This window comes from Salmo trutta, chromosome 1, assembly GCF_901001165.1.
Source record: "Salmo trutta chromosome 1, fSalTru1.1, whole genome shotgun sequence".
Classification (NCBI taxonomy): domain Eukaryota; kingdom Metazoa; phylum Chordata; class Actinopteri; order Salmoniformes; family Salmonidae; genus Salmo; species Salmo trutta.
The window spans coordinates 24,815,646-24,841,234 of record NC_042957.1 but is presented as its reverse complement, the minus strand read 5'-3'; the positions used below and the strand labels follow the sequence as shown (position 1 = coordinate 24,841,234).

General features: G+C 42.2%; 2 protein-coding genes across 5 annotated transcripts in view; one reads left to right on the top strand and one right to left on the bottom strand.

Moving 5' to 3' along the window:
• Positions 1–7,447, bottom strand: part of LOC115192050 (CD2-associated protein) — a 90,902-nt gene extending 83,455 nt beyond the window's left edge. For 2 of the 4 annotated variants that reach the window (XM_029750152.1, XM_029750155.1), the window contains exon 1: positions 7,140–7,441. In XM_029750152.1, the coding sequence (XP_029606012.1) occupies positions 7,140–7,143 (4 nt within the window). In that variant the 5' untranslated portion in view covers positions 7,144–7,441. Of the gene's footprint in view, positions 1–7,139 lie in introns of all 4 variants that reach the window. The other 2 variants (XM_029750188.1, XM_029750164.1) reach the window with 2 other exon arrangements.
• Positions 7,448–12,209: 4,762 nt separating this feature from the next.
• LOC115192078 (tumor necrosis factor receptor superfamily member 21) overlaps positions 12,210–25,589 on the top strand; it is a 37,931-nt gene continuing 24,551 nt past the window's right edge. Inside the window, exons 1-3 of the mRNA XM_029750199.1 lie at positions 12,210–12,664; positions 18,469–19,132; positions 23,356–23,925. Coding sequence (XP_029606059.1) covers positions 12,626–12,664; positions 18,469–19,132; positions 23,356–23,925 — 1,273 coding nt within the window. The 5' untranslated portion in view covers positions 12,210–12,625. The remainder of the gene's footprint in view (positions 12,665–18,468; positions 19,133–23,355; positions 23,926–25,589) is intronic.

Here is a 25,589-nt window from a genome sequence, read left to right as displayed (position 1 = left end):
TTTTGGTTCCCCCCCACCATTGCTCAATATCCTCCAGTTCTCTCTTTTTGTCTGTCTGCACATGCCTTGGGAACTAGCCAGTGAAAATGCTTGTAAAAGTGCTACTTGAGAAAGAGATGTTAATCAGACAATGGGGATATTGGGAAAAATATCATCCAGGACACAGCCAGCCAGGCATGCTGGGTCATTGGAGGCTGTAGACTAGGCTGGTGCCATGAGACGCAATTTACAATTAAATTGATTGCTAATGACAAGAGTTTTTGTCCCCGGGCCAAACCCAATGTTGAGCTGCTGTCCAGTAATCCTGATTTAGAAGCCTCTCTTATGAATTGTCTGCCAAAGGTCCACACAGCAGAATAGGGCATAGATCTAGAAGACTGCGTTAGACTCTGCTTTCAATTTCAGCAGAGGGGCATTTTTGAAGCACAAAGTAGTAGCCTACCATTTACCAAGGGGGATCAAATCATTGTAATGGAAAATGTAGATAAGCTGTTGCTGTCTCAGCTGAGACTGGCGCTCAATCAAAGACAAGTGACAGTTACATACACATTTTGCTGCAACCACTATACCATCTGCTAAACTGTGTGTGTGACCAATAAACTTTGATTTGATAGTAAACACATTAGGGATAAAACTAGTCAACAGCATGGGGGTCATAAGGTCAATGTCAGCTGCCAGTTATAAGTAGTGAATTAAGCATGTACACTAGCATATCATAAAGCTTTTGTGTATAGGATTGTTGTTTATGTCTAAATATATTGAGCCAGACAATGATCTCTGTCCTATCTAGCCATTCCTAAACGTTGGCACCAAACCTGTTTAACCCAGAAAGGGGTGTGTGTGTGGGTGTCCACAAACTCTGCATAAATCTGCCATGTCTAATCTTGCTGACCTGTTACGCTGCCTCCATCCTATCACTTTTCCCTTTTTAACTTAACATTCCCATGCTGCAGACATTTGCTTTAAAACAGTATCCAAATCCATAGGATGCAGTGATCACAATATAGTAGCCATATCTAGGAAAACCAAAGTTCCAAAGGCTGGGCCTAATATAGTGTATAAGAAGTCATACAAGAAGTTTTGTAGTGATTCATATGTTGATGCAAAGAATATTTGCTGGTCTGTGGTGTGTAATGAGGAACAACCAGATGCTGCACTTGATGCATATATGAAACTACTTATTCCAGTTACTAATAAGCACGCACCAATTAAGAAAATAACTGTAAAAACTGTTAAATCCTATTGGATTGATGAGGAATTGAAAAATTGTATGGTTGAGAGGGATCAGGCAAAAGGTATGGTAAATAAGTCTGGCAGCCCAACTGATTGACAAACGTACTGTAAATTAAGAAATCATGTGACTAAACTAAATAAAAAGAAACTACACTATGAAACAAAGAAATTATATAAAGAATGATAGTAAAAAGCTTTGGGGCACCTTAACTGAAATTTTTGGGGAAAAAAGCCAGCTCGGCTCCTTCATTAATTGAATCAGATGGCTCATTCATCACAAAGCCCACTAATATTGCAAACAATTTTAATGACTTTTTCATTGGCAAGATAAGCAAACTTAGGGATGACATGCCAGCAACAAAGCGCTGACACTACACATCCAAGTATATCGGACCAAATTATGAAAGACAAATTTTACTTTTGATTTCCGTAAAGTCAGTGTGGAAGAGGTGAAAACATTATTGTTGTCTATCCACAATGACAAGCCACCGGAATCTGACAATCTGGATGGAAAATTACTCAGGATAATAGCAGACGATATTGCCACTCCTACTTGCCACATCTTCAATTTAAGCCTACTAGAGAGCGTGTGCCCTCAGGCCTGGAGGGAAGCTAAAGTCATTCTGCTATCCAAGAAGAGTAAAGCCCCCTTTACTGGCTCAAATAGCCGACCAATCAGCCTGTTACCAACCCTTAGTAAACTTCTGGAAAAAAATGGTGTTTGACCAGATACCATGCTATTTCACAGTAAACAAATTGATAACAGAATTTCAGCATCCTTATAGGGAAGGACACTCAACAAGCACAGCACTTACACACAAATGACTGATGATTGGCTGAGAGAAATTTATGATTAAATGAATGTAGGGGCTGTCTTGTTAGACTTCAGTGCAGCTTTTGACATTATCGATCATAGTCTGCTGCTGGAAAAACGAATGTGTTATGGCTTTACACCCCCTGCTATAATGTGGATAAAGAGTTACTTGTCTAACAGAACAGAGGGTGTTCTTTAAAGGAAGCCTCAAATAGAATCCAGTTAGAATCAGGAATTCCCCAGGGTAGCCGTTTAGGCCCCCTTGCTTTTTTAATTTTTTACTAATGACATGCCACTGACTGAGTAAAGCCAGAGAGTCTATGTCGGCGGATGACTCAACACGGTACACGTCAGCTACTACAGCGACTGAAATGACTGCAACACTCAACAAAGATCTGCAGTTAGTTTCAGAGTGGGTGGCAAGGAATAAGTTAGCCCTAAATATTTCTAAAAGTAAAAGCATTGTATTTGGAACAAAACACTCACTAAACCCTAAACCTCAACTAAATCTTGTAATAAATAATATGGAAATTGAGCACATTGAGATGACTAAACTGCTTGGAGTAACTCTAGATTGTAAACTGTCATGGTCAAACATATTGATGCAGTACTAGCTAAGATGGGGAGAAGTCTGTCTATAATAAAGTGATGCTTTGCCTTCTTAACAACACTATCAACAAGGCAGGTCCTACAGGCCCTAGTTTTGTTGCACCTTGACTACTGTTCAGTCGTGTCGTCAGGTGCCACAAAAAAGGACTTAGGAAAATGACAATTGGCTCAGAACAGGGCAACACAGCTGGCCCTTGGATGTACACAGACAGCTAATATTAATAATATGCATGTCAATCTCTCCTGGCTAAAAGTGGAGGAGAGATTGACTTCATCACTACTTTTATTTAGGAGAGGTATTGACATGTTGAATGCACTGAGCTGTTTGTCTAAAGTAGAGGTCGACCGATTAATCAGAAAGGCCGATTAATTGGGGCCGATTTCAAGTTTTCATAACAATCGGAAATCTGTATTTTTGGATGCCGATTTGGCCGATTATTTTTTATATATATATATATATACTGCTCAAAAAAATAAAGGGAACACTAAAATAACACATCCTAGATCTGAATGAATGAAATAATCTTATTAAATACTTTTTTCTTCACATAGTTGAATGTGCTGACAACAAAATCACACAAAAATAATCAATGGAAATCCAATTTATCAACCCATGGAGGTCTGGATTTGGAGTCACACTTAAAATTAAAGTGGAAAACCACACTACAGGCTGATCCAACTTTGATGTAATGTCCTTAAAACAAGTCAAAATGAGGCTCAGTAGTGTGTGTGGCCTCCACATGCTTGTATGACCTCCCTACAACGCCTTGGCATGCTCCTGATAAGGTGGCGGATGGTCTCCTGAGGGATCTCCTCCCAGACCTGGACTAAAGCATCCGCCAACTCCTGGACAGTCTGTGGCGCAACGTGGCGTTGGTGGATGGAGCGAGACATGATGTCCCAGATGTGCTCAATTGGATTCAGGTCTGGGGAACGGGCGGGCCAGTCCATAGCATCAATGCCTTCCTCTTGCAGGAACTGCTGACACACTCCAGCCACATGAGGTCTAGCATTGTCTTGCATTAGGAGGAACCCAGGGCCAACCGCACCAGCATATGGTCTCACAAGGGGTCTGAGGATCTCATCTCGGTACCTAATGGCAGTCAGGCTACCTCTGGCGAGCACATGGAGGGCTGTGCAGCCCCCCAAAGAAATGCCACCCCACACCATGACTGACCCACCGCCAAACCGGTCATGCTGGAGGATGTTGCAGGCAGCAGAACGTTCTCCACGGCGTCTCCAGACTCTGTCACATGTGCTCAGTGTGAACCTGCTTTCATCTGTGAAGAGCACAGGGCGCCAGTGGCGAATTTGCCAATCTTGGTGTTCTCTGGCAAATGTCAAACGTCCTGCACGGTGTTGGGCTGTAAGCACAACCCCCACCTGTGGATGTCGGGCCCTCATACCACCCTCATGGAGTCTGTTTCTGACCGTTTGCGCAGACACTTGCACATTTGTGGCCTGCTGGAGGTCATTTTGCAGGGCTCTGGCAGTGCTCCTCCTGCTCCTCCTTGCACAAAGGCGGAGGTAGCGGTCCTGCTGATGTGTTGTTGCCCTCCTACGGCCTCCTCCACGTCTCCTGATGTACTGGCCTGTCTCCTGGTAGCGCCTCCATGCTCTGGACACTACGCTGACAGACACAGCAAACCTTCTTGCCACAGCTCACATTGATGTGCCATCCTGGATGAGCTGCACTACCTGAGCCACTTGTGTGGGTTGTAGACTCCGTCTCATGCTACCACTAGAGTGAAAGCACCAACAGCATTCAAAAGTGACCAAAACATCAGCCAGGAAGCATAGGAACTGAGAAGTGGTCTGTGGTCCCCACCTGCAGAACCACTCCTTTATTGGGGGTGTCTTGCTAATTGCCTATAATTTCCACCTGTTGTCTATTCCATTTGCACAACAGCATGTGAAATTTATTGTCAATCAGTGTTGCTTCCTAAGTGGACAGTTTGATTTCACAGAAGTGTGATTGACTTGGAGTTACATTGTGTTGTTTAAGTGTTCCCTTTATTTTTTTGAGCAGTGTATATTTGTTTATTTATTTTATATTATTATATATATATTTTTTTATATATATTTTTTTTTAAATTGGCCGATTAATTGGTATCGGCTTTTTTTGGTCCTCCAATAATCGGTACCGGCGTTGAAAAATCATAATCGGTCGACCTCTAGTCTAAAGTACTGGCACACAGCTCGGACTTCCATGCATACCCCACAAGACATGCCACGAGAGCTCTTCACAGTCCCCAAGTCCAGAACAGACTATGGGAGGCACACAGTACTACATAGAGCTATGACTACATGGAACTCTATTCCACATCAAGTAACTGACGCAGCTAATGGGGATCCATAATAAATACAAATACTTTGAGAAAGACAGTGTATACTGTCACGGGTCTTGCCCTGGTGTATGAGTAAAGTTACTCAAGGAGGACATTTTCTTAAGGCTGGGCCAGATAAAGCTGGATATCAAAGACCTCCAGATTATTGTTTCCGTCACTCAAGTACTTCCTGGCCGGCCGCTGTTTCAATGTGTAGCTTACACGCAAGCGTGGCCTTGACTGTTTCCCCCTCTCAGGTAACTCATCACACTGTCACTGGGTTATGTAAGCTACACATTGAAACAGCGGCCGGCCAGGAAGCTGCCTGCTAGCCGCATTCTGCACAGCTGTACCCAGACCCCTCTAGAGTCTAGTAAACAAACACTGACTGACTGCTAGCCAACATATGAGCCTAGAGGAAACTCATATCTGCATACTTTTCCACTGATCGAAAACACTTTTGGTTGGTGTGTGTGTGTGTGTGTGTGTGTGTGTGTGTGTGTGTGTGTGTGTGTGTGTGTGTGTGTGTGTGTGTGTGTGAGAGAGATACATGTCTAAAACTAAAGTGGGAAGCCTGATACAAACTATGAGATGGAAATACGGAGAGCATGCCACAGACGATAAATGTAAGGCAGTCTGACACGTTGAAACATATCGACTGCTACAAAGCAAGTTAGTTACACTGAACCTTGGTAAGAAAGGACGCAACCCAATGATAAACCGTAGACACCAGCATGCCGTGTGTACAGCAGTGGTGTAAAGTAAGTTAAAATACTTTGAAGTACTACTTAAGTCATTTTTTATGGCATCTGTACTTTATTATTTATAATTTTGACTACTTTTACTTCACTACATTCCTAAAGAAAATAATGTACTTTTTACTACATACATTTTACCTGACACCCAAAAGTACTTGTTACATTTTGAAAGCTTAGCAGGACAGGAAAACGGTCCAATTCACACACTTACCAAGACAACACATGGTCATCCCTACTGCCTCTGATCTGGCAGACTCACTAAACACAAATGCATCTTTTGTAAATGAGTGTGCCCCTGGCTATACAGACATAAAAACAAGAAGATGGTGCCGCCTGCTTTGCTTAATAGAAGGAATTTAAAATGATTTGTATTTTCTCTTTTGATACTTAAGTATATTTTAGCAATTATATTTACTTTTGATACTAAAGTATATATAGAACCAAATAGTTTTAGACTTTTAATCAAGTAGTATTTTAATGGGTGACTTTTACTATGGTATCTATACTTTTACTCAAGTATGACAATTGGGTACTTTGTTCACCACTAGTGTACAATATGTTTAAAAATAAGTGTTGACCTTTCACAACATAGCAGTGTTGAACAACTTCACACTGAATGTTACACATCCAAATACAGCTCTTTTAAAAATGGCTTCATGACATGCAAGTTTGAGATTCACACTTTGCAATATGTCAAGATTATGGGGAAGATGTGTTTGGTGCCTTCCCCCAAGCGCACACTTATCAGAAGGTTTTCTGTGTTGCTTAGACTTTGGGTGTGAAACTGGGACTGTCAATGAGTTGTGTCAAGCGGGTTTGACACCATAAACTTGCAAGTAATATAATCGAGGGCAAACCTGGCTTGAAATGCTGTACAAAAAGAACAAGCAGTTGGAGGAAAATGTTGCTTCTTAATCTTATTTAGGTTTCACCCCATAACGCTTAGCTAGGAAACAAGTAGAAAAGATAGGGTGGAGAGGTGGCGTGCTATTTGCTTTTCACCTGGACCGATAAAAACATTTATATTTTTACTAACTGGTGCTACTGCTAACTAGTTGACTATTTAAAAACAGGCATACAGTAACCATTACTTCTGACGCAAAAACCTGGCCATGGAATTGTCTTGTAAACTAGCTAGCAAAGCTAGATAATTGAGCAAACTTGCCGGCAAAATAGAGCTTATGTTAGCATGGAAGCTAACATTGTCGCTTGGTGTTAAATAGCTAATTTAACTAGCTAAACGAAGATAGTACAGTGATCCATCCCACAAGGAGCACACTCCAAATCCGGGCACGGTTGGTGATGATGGATCCCTATTTCTGGCTACAGGCAATTTGAAGCGGGGAACATCGGATAGCCATCACGATAAACAAAAACCACATAAATGAAAATACTCACCCATAATGTCCTTCAATGTCGCTATCAGATGTTTGGAATCTGCTATCCGGTAGCTAGCAGCTTGAATGCTAGCTAGCTATGTGTATTTACTAAGCCACGGTGGTTTTTGCAAATTCACTACCGATATGCAAGTTAAGCCATTCGCCTTTGGCTGAATAGCAGCTTACCAAACCTATGTTTGTAATGATTATTGTGCAAGGAAGTCTCCACCTTTCTTGGACTTGCCTGAAACTACTGCCACACATATAAACAGCAGGAAAATTCGCGATATTTAGGAATGTGAGTCCCGCGAGAGGAAATTGGAACTAATGGAATGCCATTCGTTCATTAGCACACAGCATGAACAGTGTAATGGACTGGAGATTTTTTTTCTATCCACCAATTGAATCTGTGTTGAGCATCATCAGTGACCCTTGCTTTCCTGGTGAACATTAGTTTTGACATTTGCATCATCAGACAGACAACAACATTGACTGAAACATGATTGATGTTCATGTTTATTATTAAATAAATCTACTTTTATTTCTCCAGTTGGTCATGGTAGAATAACATTATTATAAGGGTCATTCCATGCTTTCATTGTATTAAATAGGCTACAAAGATATCCTCTTTTATTGTTATTTTTCTTAGAAATAAATATTTGAACTTATTTATTTAACCTTTAATTTGACAGGGAGTAATGAAACATACAGAGTTTAAACTGCATTGTGATTAAAGCTTTTTTTCTGACCACAGGTTATGACTAGGGCCCCAAGTTTCTCCTGGTCAGAAAAAATCCCTGGTCCTAAATTCTGATGTAGAATTGGCCCAGTGACTCCCACCTGTCTCCCCCTGTCCCCTATTAGCAGAGACATCCTGGTTTGACCTATCTGTACTACATGCAAAGTGCACTGAAAAATGAAGTACAGCAGACAAATTTGCTTGATTGGATCGATTAGACAAGAGTTCCAACATCCTATAAAGAAGCGGCGTAAACACAAATTCTATGCAAATTAATCTAACCACAAAAAGGCTAAACATGGAGGGACACCAGGGACGGCTCAGAATGAGGCATAGAGATCTATTTTAGAGCAGAATACAGAATGAAGATTAGCACTGGCTCAGTAACATCACTTCAATATATGTAATATTATTAATGCAACTTAATCAACTGTCAAAAAACAATGGATTTTTATTTGCTGGTTGCTGGCTTTCCTACATTACCTCTCTGTGCTACAGTATGAACCTTGACACTTAGTGGAATGTGCTGCCACCTTGTGTTGAAAATCAATTTACAACAAGTAATTCAGCGTTCCACAGAAGATATTTTAGAGAGATCTGAAATCCTATTGGAAAACGGTGGTATCTAATTGTAAAATAGTGAACCCTACAGTCTTGTCAGGGGGTTGCAAAGCATCAGGGTACAGGCAGTATTCAGGTGCAACATTTCAGAAGGTGAATAAAACTGGATCCAAAATGTAGGTTTATAGGCTGGACTAGAGAACGTCAATGAACTCTGACATGGATGTAGACTTACAAAATAGCAAACAGTTATCTAAATGGCCAATAAGATATGACTGGCTTCTAAGGCAGAGCGCCTTTGAACTAGTTAGAGTGCCTTTAACTTTGACAAAGAGTAAATCATTCATTTTAGTTTTAGAGGGCCATGGAACAACATGTCACTCCAGTGTAGTTTACTCTCGCTTGCCTTGACTTTAGAATGTATAATTAATGTCTATATTAATTTTATTGGAAAAAGATCGCACACAAAATATTACAATAGCCTACAATACTTAAATAAACACTGAATACAAAGAGTTTGATTATAGGTGATAGAGCACTGAGCAGTTACAATAGGCTAAAGTCAAAAACTTCAGAAGATTGTAACAGACCAAGATGTCCAGCAGAGGTCAAACTTAGTGTTCCTATCGCAGCAGTTGGCTTCAAGAACACGGTCAGAGAAACATTAACCTAAGTAGCAGATGTAATAGAAACAACTGAGCGGAGTCCCCACATCCGGTTTTCAAGGGAAACGGAAGCTAGGTTGAAGATACTGTATCCATGAAAACCGGATGTTAGTGGTTTCTACTCACCCCGCATAGTCTTGAGAAACATTAAACTAACGGAGAAACAGACATAAACTGAAAGCGGAGTAGACCTACATTGCCAGTCAATAGTTTGTACACACCTACTCATTCAAGGGTTTTTCTTTATTTTTACTATTTTCTACATTGTACAAGAATAGTGAAGACATCACAACTATGAAATAACGCATATGGAATCATGTAGTAACCAAAAAAGTGTTAAACAAATCAGATTCTTCAAAGTTGCCACCCTTTGCCTTGATGACAACTTTGCACACTTTTGGCATTCTCTCAACCAGCTTCTCCAACAGTCTAAAGGAGTTCCCACATGCTGAGCATTTGTTGGCTGCTTTTCCATCACTCTGCGGACCAACTCATCCCAAACCATCTCAATTGGTTGGGGTCGGGTGATTGTGGAGGACAGGTCATCTGATGCAGCACTCCATCACTCTTCTTGGTCAAATAGCCCTTACACAACCTGGAGGTGTGTTTTGTGTCATTGTCCTGTTGAAAAACAAATGATAGTCCCACTAAGCGCAAACCAGATGGGATGGTGTATCGCTGCAAAATGCTGTGGTAGCCATGCTGGTTAAGTGTACCTTGAATTCTAAATAAATCACTGACAGTGTCACCAGCAAAGCACCCCCACACCCTCACACCTCCTCCTCCATGCTTCACGGTGGGAACTACACATGCGGAGATCATCCGGTCACCTACTCTGTGTCTCACAAAGACACAGCGGTTGGAACCAAAAATCTCAAATTTGGACTCATCAGACCAAAGAACAGATTTCCACCGGTCTAATGTCCATTGCTTGTGTTTCTTGGCCCACGCAAGTCTCTTCTTCTTTTTGGTGTCCTTTAGTAGTGGTTTCTTTGCAGCAATTTGACCATGAAGGCCTGATTCACCCAGTCTCCTCCAAACAGTTGATGTTGAGATGTGTCTGTTACTTTAACTCTGTGAAGCATTTATTGGGCTGCAATCTGAGGTGCAGTTAACTCTAATGAATTTATCCTCTGCAGCAGAGGTAACTCTGGGTCTTCCTTTCCTGTGGCGGTCCTCATGAGTGCCAGTTTCATCATAGCGCTTGATGATTTTTGCAACTGCACTTGAAGAAGCTTTCAAAGTTCTTGAACTTTTTTGGCATTGACTGTACTTCATGACTTAAAGTAATGATGGACTGTCGTTTCTCTTTGCTTACTTGAGCTGTTCTTGCCATAATATGAACTTGGTCTTTTACCAAAGAGGGCTAACTTCTGTATACCACCCCTACCTTGTCACAATACAACGGTTTGGCTCAAACGAAGGAAAGAAATTCCACAAATGAACTTTTAAAAAGGCACACTTGTTAATTGAAATGGATTCTAGGTGACTACCACATGAAGCTGGTTGGGAGAATGCCACGAGTGTGCAAAGCTGTCATCAAGGCAAAGGGTGGCTACTTTGACGAATATAAAATATATTTTGACCTGTTTAACACTTTTGTGGTTACTACATGATTCCATATGTGTTGAGCACGGGACATTAGCTTAGCCATTTATCGTCTAAAATTCCAATTTCAACGAATACTTAGCAGTCCCCATAACATTATTTTCTACTTGATTAAAACATTTGATTTGAACACAGAACTTCTCCCCTTCCTAAATATGCATTTATTTAAGGCAATATAGTAACTCTAATCTGAGAGCGACAGAGATTCCCTTAAGGCGAAGGGAATGCTATCCATGTTGAAAGTCACATCTCAGCTTGAGTGCACAGCAATGTTGGCCAGGCAGGCAGGCAAATCACTAGCCAGTATCTGGCTCTATCTCTGCCTTTTCTATCCCTCTGCTGAGTCAATAACCCACTTAGACTGATCCCCCCCCCAGCAGAAAACAGAGTGGCACCTCCACATACATGCCAGATGGTGTGTTGTGCTAATCTATCAATTGTCTCTATTTGGAGTCACTGTCTGGGCAAAGCTCAACATCCTACATCACTGATGCTGGGCCTGAGCCATTTCTGTTCTACTGACACACATGAAGTGAACCATTCCTTCTGCTTTTTAGTAGAACATTTATATGGCAGACTCATGGTAAAAAAAAATGGTGGCCAATGTTGGGGATTAAATAGAGAATGTCCATTCCTAAAATGTGCAGTATCCACATGACTGTGCCAATATGAGTCCAACACCACTGTTTGAATGGCATGCAAAAACATGTACAAATCCCCTATTACAAACTAGCAAGTATGGCTCAGTTGGTCGAGCATGGTGTTTGCAACGCCAGGGTTGTGGGTTCGTTTCCCACGGGGGACCAGTACGGAGAAAAAATAATAATAATGTATGAAATGTATGCAGTCGCTCTGGATAAGAGCGTCTGCTAAATGACTAAAATGTAAATGTATGGGTGAAGCCACCATTCGATAGTGGATGTTTTCGTTTTTTTTATTCAGGATAAAATAGGGTCATTCACATCCCCTCTCTGTGTTCCACAATGGACTAATTGTCCATTTGACATTATACGGAGGCAAACATAGGGAAATTGTATTTGCTTTGGCCTAGTTTAAATATGCCTGGGGATGGCACAATTAAAGCACACTGGACATGTTTAATCCCCTCACCTGTGCCCTAAACCGAAACAAATAGACTATCCGTCAACATTTCGATATTGAATTATCTTTAATCTATGTATAGCTCTATCAACATAAAATGTAACCTCAGTTTTAACCTGGTAGTTATTTTTCCCCCTTGTGTATTTTCAATTAAACGTACAGGACATATAAAGCCTAGCCTACGTACATGTTCACCTGTATAGTGTCTACCACTGTAATCCCGTCTATGCAATTTCTTCCGGGAAACCGAGTCAACTGCGTTTGGGCAGAAGAGGCGAAGCGAGATGGTTTAGTCCTGTTTGTCCACAATATACAGACCGATAAGCAGACCACCTACCTTTCCGCCTTTGGGACAACCACTCCCATCAAAGCGGAGACAAGACCATTTAGTCATTATATACAGTATCTCTGGTTTGGGCGAGCGGCGCGCCAGTGCCGAGTTTCGTTGGTGACGTCTGTCGCCAGTACCCGCCCCTTCCAGTTATCGCCTTGCTTTGCTGCATAGACCGCGCAGGAACCTGGACCAAACGAGGCGGAATTTCAGTTGCTTATCCATCATCGATATGGGAATTATACCATTCTTTCAGAACCAAGCTCTTATCCCATACTATCTGAAGCCAGTCCACTTCGAGACACAGACTATAAAAACTGCCGGTTGAAGGAACACCAGCAGTAGATTGTTATTATTGCCTTAGCCAGTACAACATTTGTAGAATATGTTTCCTGCTGATGCAGGGATGATGTCCCACCTTGTGCGATGAGAAGTAGCCTAACGTTTTCTCACAACTGGAGATGGGCATTTTCTAAATTGTCCTAGTTGATTTTGGGAAAATGCTCTGGACAATTTCAGTGCTCTGTATGTCTGTGGCGGTAAGTACCAGACACTTTTGTCTTTGGTATTGTCCTTATTATAGGGGTGCTTCCCGGCAGGTTCTCGATTTAAAGAGACAGTTTTTATTTTTGCGTTTGTTCTGTTCTAAACGCATCTGCAATTAGCCAAGTGAAGATATTGTTAACTTTGACTCTTCTATAATTCGTGAATTTTACAGGTAATCCTGTATAATAGGCTACAATATCGATTCGTTTTTTAAAATAAAAAAATATCTATTGTCAGAACAGAATGGTAGGATGGATGAACAATAGCACATAGGCCTATATGCTATGACTCTTGCCCCATGATAATGGCACTACTATTTCTCTTATTGCAGGCTACCTGTAAATGTAATTTATTGCTTGTTATTAGCTAACATTATTTCATTCTACCCATTTTTATTGTAACATATGTCATATAACATATGTCATGTTAAGAATCCCTTTATTCAAACTTGTATGGGACTATAATCTGTGAGGTCATATATGTATTACTGGAATCATCCAATACAAAGTCTCATAGACAGACTTCAGGCTTTGTTTTTCCAATGCTGGAGAAAAACTTAGGGAAAACAGACTGCATTGAAATGCTGTAGTGGATGTTGACCCACCCTGCCTCAATCCAATTTAACACTTATATTTAAGTAATGTTCTCATTTATACATAGATCCATGTATTATTGTCTAATATCAACACTTCATACAGTGCAGGGCAATATTCTCTCAGCCAGAGAGAACATACCATCTAGGAATCTATGCATGTTTTATGACCAATTTCTTTTAAAAAATTTGATAACTTTTTTTTTTTAAAGTATTATTTGGCAAAATTCTGATACTATGGTGGTATCTAGCCAACCTTACAGATACAGTAGTCCATCATCCACTGTAATCAATTATTGACATTTAACCAGTAAAGGAGGCGTCCTTAACTTCCAGTGTCACCATAGAACAGATATTATAACAAAATTATATTTTCCATTCTAAAATGTAAATGTGTGTCAGTCATTTCTGTGGTTTGGGCCCCTCTGTGTATCTCCTCTCAGGCGAGGTCCACTGCTTGTTTGTGCTTGTGTTGTTGGCAGTACTTTCTGACATTAGCATGAATATTCTTCACTGGCCCATGAAGGAGGCAGCACCACTGGTGTTTGTCAGTGATAAACGAGGCATGGCTGCACCAAACACACTCACTCTTCCTCGCCGTTTAGTTGCATGATGACATGTTGCAACAGGTGCTGGGTTGGTTGTTATCTGGTACTGTAATGGCTTATGGGAAGCTCAGTGTTGTCCAACAAACACACACATAGTTACTTTTGCACTGTTGTGGCAAACAGCCATGCATTCCATGTAGCCTACAACAGCACAGTTAGGCTCTAAGCTGGATGCATTTTTATTTTTATTTAACCTTTACTCAACTCTGGACCTCAAAGCTAGTTCCACTGTATTTTTTCATCATTCACCTGTAATCAGGGACTGATTTAGACCTGGGACACCAGGTGTGTGCAATTAACTATCAGGTAGAACAGAAAACCAGCAGGCTCCAGACCTCGTAGGGTAAGAGTTGAATACCCCTGTTCTAGATCAGGGTTTCCCAAACTCGGTCCTGGGGCCCCCCCTGGGTTCACGTTTTGGTTTTTGCCCTAGCACTACATAGCTGATTCAAATGATCAAAGCTTGATGATGAGTTAGTTATTTGAACCCACTGTGTAGTGCTGGGGCAAAAACCAATACGTACACCCAGGGGGGGCCTCCAACACCGAGTTTGGGAAACTCTGATCTAGATGATACCAGAGGCTCTGACAACAACTTTGAAATGCAAGATGTTGTGGCACATGGTATGTGCGATTATTTTAAGATGATGTCAGGAAATATCTGGTGAATGGTTTCACTTGCCCATTGTGTGTTGCTCAGAGATCTGCTTGCGTATGCGGTTGGCCTAGCTTTGAGGTGTTACATAACACATGGACAGGCACATGCACTCACGCACACACGCACTCACAGGGGTTGTCATCATGTGTACTTAACCCCTATACCATCTTAGGCACATAACTGACAGTATACTTAGTGAACTGTGTATAACATCTTGTCACATGTCTCATGCAGAAAAGGTTAGGATGGATCACCCCATCCTCTCATACTAAATCCCAAGATGAGAAAGTGTTGAAACCAAAATAAGATTCTGGTTCAACATGTCACTGAACAATGATGATTGAAAACCATTGCCCAATGCCTAATCATTTCCTTTGTGTTACCGTTCAGTGCATGATGTGCAAAGACGCACCGTCCATAAGGGTTGTGTGTGTGTGTCTTGGGGCGGGCATGTTGTTGTTGGAGGTTGCATTACAGAGTGTTCAGGCAGGGCAGATTTAGCTGAGTCTGGCTGTCTCTCCAGGATCCAGCCTTGCAACCAGTGCAGCAGCAGCACTGCAGTGGCACGGCATAGATGGGCTGGCTGTCCTCTCCTCCCTCTGTCCTCCAGCCAGGGAGGGAGCATCCTGATATCCCTCACTAACCTCCTGGAGCTCAGCTCTAAACATATGAGTCGTAATAGCACTAGCCTTGCTATGGCTTTAGTATTAATGATGTCCTATCAACAGATATACTCTATATGTATCCTATACACATGCATCATGTATCAAATGTATTAGATTTAGAGGATACTGCTGTATACAATATCTACAAACCATATTAGACTACAGTATTTCTCTCCTCTTTTTATCCTGCATGGCAGGTATGAAATGCTAAAGAGGGTTGAGGTAGATTCAGAGTAATAGGTAGTTATCAGTGATTCATGGCCACTCACAGGCGGTGTGGTGTGATGGTGGGCAGTCCCTCAGACAGCAGCAGTCTCATGACAGGATGCCAGTGGTGTGTTTTTTTCAAACAGGAAAGGCAGTGACAGGAGCCTGCTCTCTTATCTGAGCTAGAAGGGAGGGACACTCGCACGCATGCACACATTCATTCACACCACAAGCCGTCAATATCTGTCAGTTTCAGACCGCCAAACCAATGTCCCTGCAGTGTATCACATGTTGAATATAACCAGTTTCACACTTGTTTTTTTTATTGGGTAAACGTGACAAGGCTGGAGCTGGAACATTTTGTACCTCATGACATATCAAAAGACAGTGAGTGATGTTGCCCTTAGTTGCACCTTACTTATCTTCAAATGTCCGTCGTTCGTCAGGGGTCAATTTGCACATGACACGAACAGATAGTTGTTACTAGATATGTTTTTTGGAACTCAGTCAGTGTCTCAACTGCGTCTTTCTTTTTCCCAACGCAGTTAAGCCTAAATCACGCTCCCATTGGCTAGCTAGCATTGTCTCACTCACAGGCGATCTGCGCAGAGATAGTGGCCTTCCATGTAAGGATGGAAAGTGTAATTTAACAATTAGCTGTCTACCGTAATGCAGAGCCTATTATTATCGTGTTTGGTAACATTTGCCCATGTATTTATTTTCAGAGTTTCAATGAGTTGTAAAAATGTCTCCGAACTCTGCTGAATTCCCTCAATTAAAGGTCAGCTAAGTTTACCTAGGCTACTTAAAGTTACTAGCTCCGTATTTGAAGTTATATTATCATTAGTAGTCTATTATCAGGTAAAAGCATATGCTTATTATTCATAATTTCTCAAATATTTATTAGCTAATCATTCAGTCGAACACGCTATGCTACAGCCATTGAATCTGTCTTTGAGCATTAAGGGAAGGTAATGGCTATCTCTGTCCATGACATTATGTTATTATATTTTTCAATCTTGAAATACAAGGGCAAATGTTATTGATCAGTGACTGAAATTTCACGCTTACGTGATATTCACTTCCGGACTTGGAGAGCGCTCAAAGCGTTGTAGAACACCTCTCTGAATAAAGGGGCGTGGTTTTGGCTTAACTGCGTTGGGAAAAAGAAAGATGCGTCTCAACTTAATGTTGAGAGTTAGAATAGTAGAATTGCAGGAAATTAGCTATAAAACTGCAACAACAAACAAATCTAACTCATTTGTTTACTTTTTGTTAATAAAATACTTTTGCTGCCAACAGATCCCTCTGTACATATTAAATCTTTTTTTTTTTTATCCTGGTGCTGAGTTAATGTTAGTTAATGTTTTTTTTATTTTTTGTTTAATTTCACCTTTATTTAAGCAGGTAGGCTAGTTGAGAACAAGTTATCATTTACAACTGCGACCTGGCCAAGATAAAGCACAGCAGATTGACACATACAACAACACAGAGTTACACATGGAATAAACAAACATACAGTCAATGTGTAGCGGCTAATAGCATAACTAATACACCCCCGACTTCAAACCCAGGGATGTTGATTCAATTCTCAAGTCTGTTTTGCTGTGGTTCAGTTTAGGACATCAGGCTTGTGGGAAAACTGCTAATCTCTATTCATGTTCAGCAGAGTTTGGTCTCACTCCCCCTCCCCTCAAAATTGTTAAAGGGTCCCGCCAGGTCCCCAGCCCTCACATCAGCGAGAACAACATGTGCTTCTGAGCCAAACGGGGAGCAGCAGCGGAGGAGGCTGGTATTTTATTGTCCCGCTCCTGATGAGATGCTCTGAGAATATTAATACCTCCCACCCCACATCTCTGAGATGAATTAGGGCATTCTCATTTCTCTGGTAGGTCTACTGCAGTATGTAAACCATTAAAAACACTGGATTTGACCACAACTTTTAACAGGGCTCTGCATGTTCAGAAAGTGATGATGCAGCACTCCTTTCTTTCCCTGCATATCGGCGGTTATAGCCTCAAACATCATATTTCTGTGGCGATTTTGGCACACTGGACAAAAAAGTGAGATCAACAGAGCCACTTCCCATCCAGCCACCCATTTAAGAGAGGAAATAGAACATGTGGTCTGCCATTAGAAGGAATTTTATGTAGGATCTGCATAGGGCTAGACTGGATGTAAATTCAGTGAAAGAAGTGGAGGGCTGTTGTGGATGCGGATGGCATTTCACTGCCATGGAACACATTCAAGCCATAATTACTTCAGAATGGAAGCGTTTACTAGTGCTGAAAGAATGCCTGTCAGTGAAAGTCAAACAGAAGGACATCACACATCAACAGAACATTGGGTACTGTGTGTTTTCACCAGATGTTATCTTGTTGAAATTCCTCAATGTGCTGTTTAGAACATCAGCCAAGTTGTGGTACCAGTCATTTGAATGGATTTTCAAGTGCTCGCTACTGAGAATATGAAATATTTTTGTGTCCCTTGGATGGATTGCCTTAACATAAATATTTAACATTTTTGAAAATAGCTAAATACAACCATGCCGTGTTAAAACATATTCTAATATATATTTAGTTTCTTTATAGAGAAGTTGAATAAGTTATTTCAATTAGTTTATTGGATCTATTAAAGGTTGTAGTAACAACACCAGAAACACTTAACAATCTACTAGTACTTATGGAATTATATTTATTGATGACATAATAGACTTCTCCATTCCATGATGATGTCACCGTTAGAGCATGCCCCCTGGCCATGGCCTAGCTTCTGTCATATTACAGTATGTGGGGAAGCCAGTACGGTAGGTGGCTAAGCACCCGGTGTGAGATTGTGTCCTGTAATGTTGACTCAATGCGCTTGTTTGTGACTCACTGTCCTTTAACTATAGCCAGTTTGGGGGTTTCTAGGGGTGACTTTGCCTGAGCTGTGGTTGTTTTCACACATCAATTTATTTGGTAAGTCAGCTGAGTCTCTAACAGCGACTCTTATGTGTTTTTGTCTTGTCTGCAGTACATTGTCTAAGCCCAACACTGTCTCTGTTGTCGTTTCTTTCTGTTCTCAGCTACTGTACAGTGTAGTTGGTGAGGCCTCCAGCCAGCCTCTGACACCCAGCCGAGGCACTGAGACAGAGGCCCTGTCTGCCCGCCACTACTACCACACAGACCCCAGCACAGGCATTCAGCTGGTCTGTGACAAGTGCCCCGCGGGCACCTTTGTTTCCAGACACTGTACCCAGACCAACGTGAGGGATTGCAGCCGCTGCGACGAGGGCACATTCACTCACGGAGAGAACGGGATTCAGCATTGCCACCGCTGCAGGAGGCCCTGCCGTGCCCCCCTCGTTGAAAAGGTCCCCTGCACGGCCACCTCGGACCGGATCTGCACCTGCCCTCAGGACACCTTCACCCAGGGGGACAGCTGCACGGCCCACTCCCTGTGCCCTGTGGGCTCAGGGGTTAAGAAGAGGGGCAACGATGTGGAGGATGTGCGCTGTAAGGCGTGTGCACGGGGGAGCTTCTCTGATATGGCCTCCAGTGTGTTGAGGTGCAGGACACACACAGACTGCCTGGCCCAGGGTCGGCCCCTACTGGCGGCGGGCACTAGAGAGACAGACAACATCTGTGGACCTGCTTCTCCCACCTCCCCCACCCTCCTGGGACCTGCACAGTCTGCCTTCATCCAGGAGCCCTCCCCTTCCTCCTCCTCAGCTGGCCCAGTACGTAAAGGTAAGGGGCAGTGGACCAGACTCCCTCAACTACTTTACATCTGTTGCTCCCCCCACCAAGGTTATTTTGTTTTTCATTTCAGTATCACCCTAGATATGCCCCCAGGGGATTGTAATTCTCATGTAGAAACTCTAGAGGAAGCCCAGACTGTAGAACAGGCTTGTGTTTCTAAAATACCTGTCCCCAGATGGCTATTATTCTCCGCTATTTAGTCTGGCACGTCAAACATTGGTCCGGCTATCAGGTACTGTTCAGTGATAAGGTGACATGTTTGGTCTTGTCACAGACAACACTGCTTTGGTGGAAAACATGTTGTTGTTTCCATACCTTTCCCAGACTACTCACTTCCTTGTTCTCACTCTGGTCCATAAAAGGTAATGTCTGTAAAAAAAAAAAGGTAATTGCTTGTAGAGGGGAAAGGGGAGTAACCTGGGTAAACGGTTGCCCTTTTACTTAAATACATCACATGTATAGGAAGACAAGGGAAGCCATTGGGGCTCAAGAGAGAGAAAGATTCCTTTGTAGGGGCTGTTGTTATTTCTTCCCAATTTGTCTCCCTGCCAAGTGTTATGTAACAGGTCATATTGACAATGATCACAAAGGATGCTCATCTGAAATAGATAAAAGCATTCAAGTCAAAGGTTCCTATTTTTTATACTAACCAAATATTAGGCTGTCTATATGCAGGGAAGGGAAGTCTCAGAAAAGGTGAAATACTTTTGTCTCCTAGAAATTATTTAAAAGTAGTCACTCACTGACAATGTTACCATGGCAACGTAGTTCTCAGAGACTGACTAACTATTTAGTTGGTGACAGTATTACCTCCACACCGGACTCATGACCGCAGTAAAATTCTATATGACAGTTGCGCCATGGTGATCCCCTATGCACTCTGGACATGCATTAGTAGTACCCAACTCGCTTGGGCGGCAGGTAGCCTAGTGGTTAGAGCGTTGGACTAGTTACCGAAAGGTTGCTAAATCGAATCCCCGAGCTTACAAGGTAAAAATCTGTCGTTCTGAACAATTTAACCCACTAGTCCGTCATTGAAAATAAGAATTTGTTCTTAACTGACTTGCCTGGTTAAATAAAAGCAATCATCTTGTCTCTCGTACCACTGTGACGTCAATAAAAGCACAGTATGTGCTTTTAAAACTCACCACTGTAATTGATCAATTTGAAGAAAGAAGTTCAACAATAGGTTGAAACTCAGTGGAAACATGGCTGTTGTGAATGTTGTTTCAAAGCCTAACACAACCAAATGGACAGTGCTTTCTAAGGTGATGATTCATTAAAAACACCCATATGCATATTAGAGCTTATGCGTAGTCCAAGCCCGACCCCCAAAAAACTGAATTAAAATAATGATTGTGCCAGTATACAATACATAACCAACCGCATAAAACACATGCCAGAAAAACATTTAAAAAATATATATTCAGATTTAAGATGTATTTGGTACATAATTGGTCTAGCCTAAATTAAACAAATGCAGATTTTAGTGAATTTGTATTTGATTTTGAATAGCATAGTAATAGGTCGTTTTTTATATTTTCATAATTAATAGGCGGACACATTACCTTTAGCTACAGAATATCTCACCACCGTAAATTTCCATCTCCTCCCCTCTCCTTCATTATTTTCTCCAGCGTGCAGAGAGAAAGGCTGTCAACAGTTTAATGAAATATGTTTCGTTGTGAAAACATGTTACTATCGATGTTCCCGAACAGATTTCACTTGGTGTCCCAAATTACGCACGGGTTAGCTGCAGGAACTGGGCTGGAGAGCCCATGGCATACAGAGTTTGGGCGGAATATCCGCCTGTCGCGCAGCGAAATGACCGGAGTAGCATACTGATGAGTGAAAAACAGCGTGTGCAGCCTGAGGCAAGCTTAAAAAAAAAAAACTCAAATAATCAATAGACTATAGTCGCTTCATGCAGCCCATATATTTTTTGATTTATAAGGCATTCTACGGTTTGTATCATTCACAACTGACGTTGCCAAATAACTGTAAATCTATCGTATAGGATGTTTCAAATGATCACTTTAAAAAAATACATATATTTTACCTTCATTTAACTAGGCAAAGTATTTTTCAGTGACGACTTAGGAACAGTGGGTTAACTACCTTGTTCAGGGGCAGAATGACAGATCTTTACCTTGTCAGTTCAGGGTTTCGATCTTGCAACATTTGGTTACGAGTCCAACACTCTAACCTCTAGGCGACCTGCCGCACCTACTGCTCAACATAGCTCGGGAATGGCAATTAACAAGTCTACAGCGGTTGGCGTGGTGCATTGCCAGATAACATACAGTCGACCAACTCATATTATGTTCTTCTGAAATACAAATACATCTACATGTCATAAGGTTTCTTTGGACCTGCCAAAATAAGTAATGGACTTATTGTGATGGTGTATATTCAATTGATTTATTATACTTTTTTAAATGTATATGTTCCAAAGGTGCGCTTCAGCGGCTTGTATGCGTGGCACTACAAGGGGGGACCCCCTTGTGGCCCCCCTAAATATGGAGCATGAAATAATTTTTACGGAACTAATTTTTGCTATCGTTCTTTTTTTACATCCGTTATTAGACAGTGGCAACGATGATGATTGTGAACATGGTCTTTCGCCTGCTAATGCCTGCAATGCAGTGAAGAAAATGATTTGACAACAATAACGTCTAATGTAACTGGCCCCTTTAACATTACAACTGGCCCCAGCTTGGCCCCCCCAGTTGAAATGGTCTAGAACCGCCACTGGAGGCCTGGAGATGCTAAAACTGTTTATGTTAATTAACAATCAGTTACCGTGAGACCAGCAGTCTTTTGCATGACAATAACCGGCAAACAAAATTTCATGAATGCCACTGCCCCTCAAAGGACTTTACTAGTCTCTCTTTTATTTTTTCTTCGGCTACTGCTTTTGTCCACAGTTTCATCCCAGTTTCGTCAGTAGTATTTCACGATGTCAGCCACCCATAGAGGAGCATTAATTCCACTGCTATTTGTCTTGTCTGTAGATTCATAGCCTTTCACTTGGTTAACTTGCCCCCTCATTCAGTGAGAATGGCTGAGGGGTGTTCCAGTCCCACACGTACTACAGAGAACCCCATGCCTCATTCTCAATGGGATGGAATGGGGAAGAGGCTTTTGCACAAGAGTCACCGAGACATGACAGTGTGTCCCCATGCAGTGAGGAACTGAAAGCATTGCAGTTGAGATGAATATGCCAATAACACAGCTTGCTTCTGGATTACCTGTACACTGTTAATAGGATCCCAAGGATTACCAATGATCCGGGTGCCAATCCCAAAAGCATCCCCCAATATGATGCCATTATGAAATTCTAATCTAATCTGTTTAGTACTATAGTAGACAGGGGTATTCCAGTTCAGGGAGTTTTTACAGCATTGATTCAGGTTCAGTGGAAGTAAACACATCTCCCCTATTGATTGGCTGTTTTTGTTTCTACAGTAGCCTATAAAGGCAGTGTAACTTTGACATTTGGGCCTGCTCTTTTTTTATGGAGCAACAGTAATATCCAGTTCAATCGACTAACTGCCACATGAATGTGTTTAGGAATATATTGTTGACTTCTTTTGACCTCAAATTTTCATTTCTTTCCTGCTGAGACTGGAGCTGTAATGGAATTTACTCCAGCTTTAGTAGAACACCATATGAATTTAGTATTTTTATTTAACTAGGCAAGTCAGTTAAGAACAAATTCTTATTTATAATGACAGCCTACCAGGGAACAGTGGGTTAACTGCCTTGTTCAAGGGTAGAATGACATATTTTTACCTTGTCAGATCAGGGATTTGATCCAGCAACCTTTCGGGGACTGGCCCAATGCTCTAACTACTAGGCTACCTGCCGCCCCTTGCCATCATTAGGCTAGCTAAAGTTAGTTACCTGCCGCCCCAATGTGGTAGCTGTAGAAGGAGCAATCTAGTGCTCTTCTCGTGTCAGATTAGTTGGGGCTTGGCCAGGGCGGGGACCTTCCCTTCCACAGCTGTCCAGCAGATTGCCTGTGGGATTAAAGTTTGACAATTTCTCCCTTCTGTGTTGTTGTAGTCTGGATTTAGCCCATCTTTGGACTGAATTTAATTATCTTTCTCTGCATCTCCCTCCCCCTTTGTCTCTCTCGCTTTTTCTCACTCTCCTCCCTCATTCTCTCTTTTCATTTCTATTTGTGTTTGTGTGGCTCTGTGGGTTAGACAACTTCAGACTGACAGCAGGTGCTGAGGACTTAGAGCTCTTACTGAGTGCCACAGGGATTCTACCCAGCCATGGCCAGGATTCCCCCCCAGCAGGCTCCTCCGAAGCCAGCCCCGAAGACAATGGAGAGGTCCTGAACCTGGCCACTACGCCTGAAGCCCAGGACTCCACACGGACTCTCTCACACCACAAGTACTCTGTTCTCAGTGATAACCACCGCACCCACCCGGCGGCCAACAACCGGGCCATGGATGGCATGGAGGATGGAGCTGGTGTGGGAGTGGGCAGATGGGTGCAGAGCTCAGGGTACAGGCCCACGCGGAGGGGCTCCCCCAGACCCAGCACTCATACGCACTTTGACATCAATGAGCACCTGCCCTGGATGATCGTTCTGTTGCTGCTTCTGGTGCTGGTGGTGATCGTGGTGTGCAGCGTGAAGAGGAGCTCCAGAGTTCTGAAGAAGGGGCCAGTCCAGGACCCCAGCAGCATCATTGAGAAGGCTATCCAGAAGAAGACCTACCCCCCGAGACAGACCAAGGAGAAGTGGATCTACTACTCCAACGGACAGGGTGAGTGGGCGCTTTATTTTACCTCTCAAAGGTTTATAGAAGGAAATGCAACTTTGGTGATAAGTCTTTTTCTATGTAGCCGCATACTTTATAAAGACAGAAAAAATAAAACAGAAAAAAATATATTTTTGGTACTAAGAGATATTTGCGAGACTCTCAGCCGAGAAGACTGACCATCTGTTGATCTGTTGTAGCACCAGTGGAGGAATCTAAATCCAATTCATTCTGTGCCAGAGAACACCACACATAGCAGAACAGTATGGCAGTTACACAAGCAAGGGCATGGTCTGCAACAGACTGTAACTGCCACCTCACTCTCCCCACACGTATCTCCTCTTTCTCTACCTCTCTCCCATCTTCTTTTGTCTCACTTTCTTTTTCTACTTCCCTCTTTACCCCCTCTCCTCACGCCTTACTCTCTTCCTCTTTTCATTCTCTCTGTCTCCCTGATGTGTCTGATTGTGTGTAACCATGGGAGCCGGGGTGGCCGCATGGGGCTGATCGGTTAAAGTAGTGAAACCACAGTACTGCAGCAGGCAGGCAGGAGGAAGAGCGCCGGCTGCCACAGCCTGATGTCAGCCTCAGATATCCATCCGCTTGTAAGCGAGAGAGAGGGAGAGCTCCGACCCAGTGCTGTTCAGTTCAAACCAGATTTTTCCAGTTCTCTGTGGTTGGAGAGAAGCTCAACTTTATCATTGCACAGACACATGCCACCCTGGAGAGGGTGAAGGGAGGGCTGGAGAGGCCTCTGCTTTCAGAGATATGTCCCACTGGGCACACCACGTCATTTCAACGTGGTGTGTTGGGTAATATTTGGTTGAGACATTAATCAATGAGATTACAACCTATATTCCCCCACTCAAAAAGACAGCCAAAAGTTAGTTGAATTTCTAATGTATTATCATCTCTATGCTTTCAACCATCTAAAATTACAACCAAATTCCAATGGAAAAACAATGTCTGATTTTCACCCAAATGTCTATCACTGTGTTTTCAACCATTTAAAAGCACGGCAAAGTTCAAATGGATATACAATGTCAGATATTTTGTTAATTTAAAGAACAGATTCATCTATTATCACTGTGCTTCATAATAGCAGAACCAAATGGCCTGAATTGCAGTTGAGATCACATTAAAGTACACGGTGCAAGTGATCAATGTTGTTTGAGATTCTGCACAGATTATTATAGCAATTGTGAAGATCTCCACAAACCTATGATGACCTATGTATGCTATCTTGAACATGCATGCTTTATATGATTACAGAAAAAGAAATGTATAGTAACAGTAACTTCAAAATGTGGCCATGGATGTGTTACTCATTTTAAGGTTGAATGTTAGTTTGTTAGATAGCCTTAAGTTTAGGCTATTTACTGTATTACAAAAGTAATATTGAATTGTGTTTGGTTGACAATGCAACCATCGAGAGCATCCTGACTGGTTGTATCACCGACTGATATGGCAACTGCACCACCCTTGACCAGAAGGCCCTACCGAGGGGTGGTGTGGACGGCCCAGCGCATCACTGGAGGTGAGCTCCCAGCCATCCAGGACGTACATGCCAGGCGGTGTCTGAGAAAGGCTCGTAAAATTGCCAAAGACTCCAGACACCCAAGACATGGACTGTTCTCCATGCTCCTGTCTGGCAGGCGGTACATACAGGC